At 41.0% G+C, this 9413-nt stretch overlaps 1 protein-coding gene across 2 annotated transcripts in view; it reads left to right on the forward strand.

Moving 5' to 3' along the window:
• TCFL5 (transcription factor like 5) overlaps positions 1-9380 on the forward strand; it is a 31846-nt gene extending 22466 nt beyond the window's left edge. For both annotated transcript variants that reach the window (XM_007520374.3, XM_060177513.1), the window contains exon 6: positions 8595-9380. In XM_007520374.3, the coding sequence (XP_007520436.2) occupies positions 8595-8717 (123 nt within the window). In that variant the 3' untranslated portion in view covers positions 8718-9380. The remainder of the gene's footprint in view (positions 1-8594) is intronic.
• Positions 9381-9413: the final 33 nt, after the last annotated feature.

Below are 9413 nucleotides of genomic sequence, written 5' to 3' on the forward strand. Positions count from 1 at the left end.
ACCTGGGACTTTAGAGACACAGGCATGAGAGTCTGTTTGCATAACAATTATGCTATCTACCTCCAAGCATCTTGAATTATTTTCTGATGTGTTTTTACTTTTTTTTTTATTTTAATTTTTTAACCAGAGCACTGTTCAGCTCTGATTTATTTATGGTGGTGCAGGGGATTGAACCTTGGACTTTGGAGCCTCAGGCATGAGAGTCTGTTTGCAAAACCATTATGCTATCTACCCTCCGCCCTCTGATGTGTTTTTTAAAAACAACACCACTTTCAGGGCCGGGTGGTGGAGCACCTAGTTGAGCACACATGTTAAATAAAATGCACAAGGACCCAGGTTCAAGCCTCCAGTCCCCACTTGCAGGGGAAAACTTCACGAGTAGTTAACAGGGCTGCAGGTGTACTTTTCTCTTCCTCTCTATCACCCCCTTCTCTCTCGATTTCTGGCTGTTTCTAGCCAATAAATAAATAAAGACAATAAAAAAAAAACACCACTTTCTTTCTCTTCATATAACTCCTGACAAGATTTCCTAGCATGTAACTAGAATCATCTCTCTTGTTCTTAAATACAGTTTTTATTACTAGCATTGTTTTATTTATGAACCTACAGTGTATATCAACTGTCCAAATGTTATCTCAAGGTATCTTGGTAGGTTGTAAAAATTTCTCAAATTTAGTTTTGTTGAAAATAGATGCTAATTAAGACAATAGATAATAACAGCTAATTCATCTTTGGCTCAGCTGTGGAGGGCTGAAGAGCAGCACCCTGCCATTTCAATAGACACCTAGGGGACGCTGTGCAAGTCCAAATGGAGCTACAGTATGCCAACCAAAGTCAAGACAACAAATCGTCACTGTACAAAGATTACTTAGAAAATCTCTGAAAGCAATTTCTTATGTCTGAGGAATGACTGTTTCCTTCTTTCTAACTTCTGTTTAATGCCCTAAAAGGTGAATTCTATCTTGCCAAATATATTACACAACTACTTTCATTTTGGACTTTGAGTGTCAAGATATAGGAAGCAATTGAAATGTGGCTCATCTTAAATTGCATTAAGACCCTAAAAAAGAAAAGACCCCCAAGCCCTTTAAAGTCTGTATAAGCAGATACAGCTTCTGAGCATAGGAAGTAACTGCAAATGACAAGATTGCCTTGGTTGGGATGCCATGAAATGATTCCAAAGTTAAACTAGTGGCAGTAGAGTACTTCCCTTCTTGAATGTGAATTAAATATAAATTACAGCTCAGCAACTAAAGTGCAGACAATACAGAAATGGACAAAGGACTTAAACAATCTCCTAAGAAGATAAGCAGATGGCCAATAAGCACACAAAATGATCCTCAAATCAGTGATCATTAAGATGCATACTACCAAAAAACCCAGTAAACAGTCGGTGTAAGGATGTGGAGCAATGGGAACCCTTGTACATTGCTTCAAAGAATGTGGAATGATGCAGCATTGGGGGGAAAATGGTATGACAGTTCCTCAGAATAGCAAATGTAGAATCATCATAGGATCTAGCAGTTCCATGTCTGGATATATACCCACAGGAATTGAAAACAGTGCACAAACAAGTACTTGTTTGTGAATGTTTATAACCAAGTTATTCACAGTAGCCAGAAGGTGGAAAAAATCCAAACACCCTTCAATGGGTGAATGGATAAGCAGAATATAGACTATGGAAATATAGACAATCGATTCATAAAAGGGAACTTCTGACACCTGCTATAACATGGAGGAGCCTTGAGGACATTACTTCAGTGAATGAAATAAAGCAGTCATAAAAGGACATAATGGGATTTGTCATTACGTAACATTTCTAGTGTCATCAAATAGAGAGGAACTAGGATACAGGTTCCCAGACACTGGAGTAGAAGGGTGAGAGTTAATGTTTCATGGGCTTAGTTTTAGTTTGGGGTAATAAAAGTATGGAAATAGATAATGGTGATTGGTATACAATACTATAATTATATTTAATACTTTGAATTATACATTAATGGTAAAAAAACGGCAAAGCTTATGTCATATTTTATCCCAACAAAAATATACAAACCTAGATTTAATTGTTTAAGAACACTATTTTCCCCTAAATCTTTTATATTTTATTTAAAAATTCTTTATTATTATTATTTTTTTGCCTCCAGGGTTATTGCTGGGACTCGGTACCTGCACCATGAATCCACTGCTCCTGGAGGCCATTTTTTTTTTTTTCTCCAGGGTTATTGCTGGGCTCAGTGCCTGCACCATGAATCCACCGCTCCTGGAGGCCATTTTTCCCCCTTTTCGTTGCCCTAGTTGTTGCAGCCTCGTTGCCGTCATTATTGCCATTGTTGACGTTGCTTTGTTGTTGGATAGGACAGAGAGAAATGGAGAGAGGAGGGGAAGACAGAGAGAGAGGGGGAGAGAAAGATAGACACCTGCAGACCTGCTTCACCGCCTGTGAAGCGACTCCCCTGCAGGTGGGGAGCCGGGGGCTCGAACCGGGATCCTTATGCCGGTCCCTGCGCCACATGCGCTTAACCTACTGCGCCACCGCCCGACCCCCCTGGAGGCCATTTTTTCCCTTTTGTTGCCCTGGTTGTTTTATTGTTATTGTAGTTATTATTGCTATTATTGGTGTCGTTGGATAGGACAGAGAGAAATGGAGAGAGGAGGGGAAGACAGAGAGGAAGAGAGAGACATCTGCAGACCTGCTTCACCACCTGTGAAACGACTCCCCTGCAAGTGGGAAGCCAGGGGCTTGAACCGGGATCTTTACACCGGTCCTTGCACTTTGCACCACCAGCGCTTAACCCACTGGGATACTGCCTGATTCCCTATCTCTTTATTTTTTAATGAGAGCACTGCTCAGCTCTGGCTTGTGGTGGTGTGGGGGATTGAACCTGGGACTTTGGAGTCTCAGGCCTGAGAGTCTTTCTGAATAACCTTTATACTATCTACTCCCACCTTTCCCCCTAAATCTTAAGGGAAAGTTAATATATTTACACAGCTAGAGGAAACAGTAATGAACTCCTATGTTTATTCAGCTTCAGGCAGCCTTCCCATGCTCCCTACCTTCACTGGGTTATTTTTTTAAAAGATTGTATTTATTTATTAGTAAGAAAGATAGGAGAGAGAGAACCAGACATCATCCTGGTATGTGCTGCTGGGGCTGGGGCTCGGTGCCTGCACTACAAATTCACTGCTCCTGGAGGCTGTTTTTTCCATCTTTGTTGCTATTGTTGTTTATCGTTGTTATTGTTGATATTGCTATTGGGATTATCATTTTATTTTATTTCTTTAAAAAAATATTTTATTTATTTTATTTTTGAGAGAGATGCAGAGAAACACCAGAGCACTGGTGTTTAAGCTCTGGCTTATGGTGGTGCGGGGGATTGAACCTGGGACTTTGGAGCCTCAAAATATTTTTTATTATTTGTTTTACCAGAGTACTTAAAAAAATCTTTTATTTATTTATTGGATAGAGACAGCCAGAAATGTAGAGGGTAGGGGGAGGTAGAGGAGAGAGACAGAGAGACACCTACAGCACTGCTTCTCCACTGTCATAGCTTTCCCCCTGAAGGTGGGGGCTGGGGGCTTGAACCCAGGTCTTTGCACATTTTAATGTGTGCTCAACCCAGTGTGCCACCACCTGGCCCCCAGAGTACTGTTATGCCCTGGCTATTGGTGGTGCTGGGGACTGAGCTAGACTTTATTTTATTTATTTATTTTAGTAAAGAGTGTATATTTCTTTAGTTAAGAAGATACATACAGTGGTCCAGGAGATGGCACAGTGGATAAAGCACTGGCCTCTCAAGCATGAGGTCCTGAGTTCAATCCTGCGCAGCACATGTACCAGAGTGATGTCTGGCTCTTTCTCTCCTTCGATCTTTCTCATTAATAAATAAAAATAAAAAAATATTTAAAAAAAGAAATAAAACTGTCTTAAAAAAAGATACATACACAATAGGTAGAGTGTGGGGCTTATCTTGGAAAATAAGAAAATGACTAAGTCGCATGTGGAGTAAAAAGTAAAGAAAGGAAACAGATAATGCACTCTATTCAGAGTGCATGCTTAACTCAGAGTGAGACAAGCCCTGCCGAATAATTATTATTTGTGGAGCTGGGACCTTGCTCCTGCATTTTAGTTCCAGGTCAACTTTTGTTTTCATTCAGATAGAGACAGAAGGGGCATAGGTAGATAGCATAATGGTTTTGCAAAGAGACTCTCATGCCGGAGGCTCCAAAGTCCCAGGCTCAATTCCCTGTACCACCATTAGACAGAGCTGAGCAGTACTTTACTTAAAAAAATAAAATAAAAATAAATAAAAAGAGACAGAAGCAGTGGTCCGGGAGGTGGCGCAGTAGATAATGCACTGGATTCTCAAGCATGAGGTCCCAAGTTCAGTCCCTGACAGCACATGTACCAGAGTGATATCTGGTTCTTTCCTATCTTTCTCATTGACAAATAAAATCTTAAAGAGAAAGAACCATAGCTGGGGAGCTTCCCTTAGCACCATAGCAACTCTCATGTGCTGGAGCTCAGACCTGGCTTACATGCAAAGCAAGCAAAGCACTTGCCCCACCAATGAACTATCTCCCAACTCCTAAACAACCTTTTCCTTTTTTAAAATGTGTGTGTTAATTTAATTTGACAGAGAGAAATGAGAAGGGAAGGGGATGGGCCAGATGGTGGCACACCTGGTAGAGTGCACATGTTACAATGTGCAAGGACCCAGATTCAAACCCCATTCCCCACCTGCAGGGCTTCAAGAGTGGCGAAGCACTGCTGCAGGTCTTTTTCCTTCTCTGTCTCTGTCTCCCTCCTTCTCTATCTCCCCGCCTCACAATTCCTGGCTGTCTCTATCCAATAAATAAAGATAATAAAAAGTTAAAAAAAAAAAAAAAAAAAAGGGAAGGGGAGAGAGAGGGCCATGATGTGGCACACCCAGTTACATGCACATAGTACTAAAAGCAAGGACCCACACAACCTACAGGGGGAAGGGAAACTTCCCTAGCGGTGAAGCAGGTGTGCAGGTGTCTTTCTCCCTCTCTAATTCCCCTCCTCTCTCAGTTTCTCTCTGTCCTATCTGACAAAAAAAAAAAAATGGAAAAAGTGGCCACCAGAAGCAGTGGATTCGTTCCTAGTGTTGGCGCTGAGTGATAACCCTAGAGGCAAAAAAAAGGCGGGGGGGGGGGGCAAGATACCTGATGTACTGCTTTACCACTTGTGAAGCTTACCTTCTGGAGATGGGGACCAGGGGTTTGAACCTCAGTCCTTGCACATCATAAAGTATACATTCTACCAGGTGTGCCACTACCTAGTCCCCAACCTTTTAGTTTTTTGAAAGACATTTGTATATTAAAAAAATGATATCTGGAGTTGCTTTAAAGTAATTCTGTGGGGGGCTGGAAAGACAGTTCGTGTGCCTTGCCATGTGAAAAAACTTGGTTTGTACCCTGGCACCACATGGAGAGTCCTATGGTGCTCAGGGGGAAGCTTTGGTGCTATAGGCCCCTCCCCATTTCAGTCTCTGTCTCTGTGTATATGAAAAAGTGACCTGGGAGTGGTGAAATCACATGCTAGATGCCCTGGTACCACCAACATAAATTAATTAAATACTTCAAAAATAAAACATCTTCATTTCTTAGCACCCATCTCTGTTTCCATGTCTCCTATTGGATCCAAACACTCAATATGAATAATAGGTTTCAAAAAATTTTATAGTGTCTTCCCCTTCCTTTGTTCCTTAGCATCTATTTACTGGGAAGATTGAATGCTTTGTCCTGTTCAACTTCCCTTGTCAGCTTCTTGCATAGTTATAATTTTTGTTCCTGGAGACTGCTGAGATTCAGGTGGTCTACTTCCACTTGCCTTCTTGTTTGAGACTGACTAGTGTGCTCAGGACCATTTGGCCTGACCTGCACATTAAAAGAGCATAATGTTGAGATAGCATGAGCAAGGACCCACAGGGTGCTGTAGGACCAGTGCTCAGTCATTTGCATAGTGATCCATCTCCCTGCTGTACCTGCCACTAAGTGCTCACCAGTATGCCTGGGAAACGAATGTTGAGGGCAGACGTGGTGGGAAGGGATATGCATAAGTACAGGTGTGTGTGTGGGTGGCGGGGGGGTTGGATGGAATTTTCTGGAACAGGATGATGTTTATAAGTTACACAAGGAGTGGTCTGGGAGGTGGTGCAGTGGTAAGGCTTTGGACTCTCAAGCATGAGGTCCTGAGTTCAGTCCCCGGCAGCACATGTACCAGGGTGATGTCTGGTTCTCTCTTTCCTATTGTTTCTCATGAATAAATAAATAAAATCTTTAAATAAAAAAAGAGTTCCACCAATATTAAAAAAAAAGATACACAGGGATGTGAATTGCTTAATGCAACTAATTTATACACTTGCAAGTGGTTAATGATAATGCATATTTTATCACAATAAAACAAATATGATTTTTAAAAAATTTTCCCTTTTGTTGCCTTTGTTGTTTTTCATCGTTTTTGTAGTTATTATTGTCGTCGTTGTTAGGACAGTGAGAAATGGAGAGGAAGGGAAGACAGAGAAGGGGGAGAGAAAGATAGACACCTGCAGACCTGCTTCACTGCCTATGAAGGGACTCCCCTGCAGGTGGGGAGCCGGAGGCTCGAACTGGGATCCTTAAGCCAGTCCTTGCGCTTTGTGCCATGTGCGCTTAACCTGCAGCGCTACTGCCTGACTCCTGATTTTTTTTTTTTTAAATATGGGAAGACTTTACAATGTGGTCAGGCATTTTGGTAGTCTGTTGGAAAACTAAATAAAATGTAAATATGGGCTGTGGGGATAATTCAGCATTAGAGCACAGGACTTGCATACCTGAAACCCCAAGTTCTAGCCCTATCTCCACCATGTGCTGAACTGAGTAGTGCTCTCCCTCTCCCTCTCCTCCTCTCTAGTTTACTTTAAAAAACTTATTTCTTGGATATAGACAGCGAGATTGAGAGGGATATAGGGAAAGAGAAAGCACTGCTTTTGCCACTTGTGAATCATCCCCCTGTAGGTGGAGACTGGGGGGCTTGAACTCAGGTCCTTGCACATTGTAATGTGCACTCAACCAGGTGTGCCACCACCTGGCCCCTTAATTTTTGTATTACCCTTATTTATTGGGAAGAGACAGCCAGAAATCTAGAGCATTGTGCATTGTGATATATGTGCATTGTGATATATGTGCTTGTGCATTGTGATATATGTGCATTGTGATATATGTGCTTAACCAGGTCCTTGTGCATTGTGATATATGTGCATTGTGATATATGTGCTTAACCAGGTTAGCTACCACTCGATCCCTTAAAACAGTCCATTTTAGGGAGTCAGGCGGTAGCACAGCGGGTTAAGCTCACGTGGCGCAAAGCGCAAGGACCAGCTTCTTCTTCTAGCGTTTGCCAAGGACCGGCTAAGGATCCGTTAGAGCCCCCGGCTCCCCACCTGCAGGGGAGTCGCTTCACAAGCAGTGAAGCAGGTCTGACATCAATAACTACAACAATAATAAAAAACAACAAGGGCAACAGAAGGGAAAATAAATTAAAAAAAAATTTTTTTAAAGCCAGTCAATTTTATATCCCCAAAAGGCTAGGAGCTAGCAGGCAAGGAGAGGCTCTATTTATTTAGTGAGAACCATGAAAGCATTACTCACCGTGTGCAGCACCCACTAGGAATTGAACTTGGATCCGGCACTCTATCACTGACTCATCTCTCTATCTGCAAGATTTATTATTTTTTATTTCATCGTTTAAATTTATTTATTTATTTATGAGAGTGAGGAGAGGAAAGAACCAGAGCATCACTCTGGTGTATATGACTCTGGGGATGGAACTCAGGATCTCATGCCTGAGAGTCTGATGCTTTATCTACTGTGCCACCTCTTGGGCCACTTTATTCATTTACTCATTTATTTTATGAGAGAGAAAGAGAGAGAGAGAGAGGGAGAGAGAGAGAGCACTGCTCTGGCATACATGATGCTGAGAATTGACCTTAGGTTTGAGAAACACACGTTCTACCTGTTTAGCTACCTTCCCATCTGAGAGAGTTGTTTTCACTTACTAGCACCAATGAGGTAACATTATCGGAGGACCTGTTGTACTTTGAAATAGCTTAGCCGATAATTTCAATTTTTTTTCTTTTTGAATTTCTATATTGGGGAATTATTGTTTTACATTCGACAGTAAATACAATAGTTTGTACATGCATAACATTTCCCAGTTTTCCACATAATACAACCCCCACTAGGTCCTCTGCCATCCTTTTTGGACCTGTATTCTTCCCCCCACCCACCCCAGAGTCTTTTACTTTGGTGCAATACGCCAATTCCAGTTCAGGTTCTACTTGTGTTTTCTCTTCTGATCTTGTTTTTCAACTTCTGCCTGAGAGTGAGATCATCCCATATTCATCCTTCTGTTTCTGACTTATTTCACTTAACATGATCTCTTCAAGCTCCATCCAAGATGGCTCTTTTTTTTTTTTTTCTTTTTTAATGTTAAAAAGGGGTCTTCTGAGTTAGGTGATAATTTCAATTTTTATGTTTCTGATGATAGCCCTTTTCATGTTTATGATTTTGATGTATTATTATTTCTTCAGGAATTTGAAAGTGTATTTTGTGGTAAAACTGGCAGAAGGCTAAAGCTGACCAGACCAGACTCCCTGGTGACATGTCCTGCACAGGAAAGTCTACAGAGTAGTCCTGGAATGGAGATCAAGTGATGACCGCATCTGCACTCTGATTCCTGGGAGGGGACCGGCCGTCCCTCGCTGACCATGAACATTTCCACAGTCCAGGGAGCTTTGCTCAGACAGTCTCACTCTAATGGGATGACTCAGGTTGATGGGACTCCAGTGGGGACTTTGAAAGCACATTTTGTAAATAATAATAATAATAATATTTATCTAGAACAAGATACCTAGCCACTAATGTCCTCTTAGACCATTTGAGGATGAAGACATCTTGATAATTAGTAATTTTCAATTATCTGTCGGTTCTATCATGTTTGTTTAACATGATAGCTTGAAAAATTAACATCCTTTGTAATTTCTTTAGTCTTAAAAAGTACATTGCTTTTTATTTTATTTATATTTTAAATATGCCCCATTAGCAACTGGAAAAAGTTAAATTGTCTTTAACTAGAAATAGTTTGGAAATTTTATTTCATTTGTTATCACTTCCCCTTGTAATGATAACCAGCCACAAAACACTGTATTACAAATACAGTCACTTTAAGCCTTTTTTGATAGAAATTTTCCAGAGACATCCGGTAAAGCTACTTTTGTCCATAAATGAAATACAGTCTCAGTGGATTCCTTCAGTGCCCTCATTTCACATTGAGAGTCATTATTTTCTGTGTAATAAACTGTAGTGTTTGGAACTGATGTTTTCAAAGGAGTGGCTTTATTTATTACAAC

Source organism: Erinaceus europaeus, chromosome 1, assembly GCF_950295315.1.
Source record: "Erinaceus europaeus chromosome 1, mEriEur2.1, whole genome shotgun sequence".
Lineage (NCBI taxonomy): Eukaryota > Metazoa > Chordata > Mammalia > Eulipotyphla > Erinaceidae > Erinaceus > Erinaceus europaeus.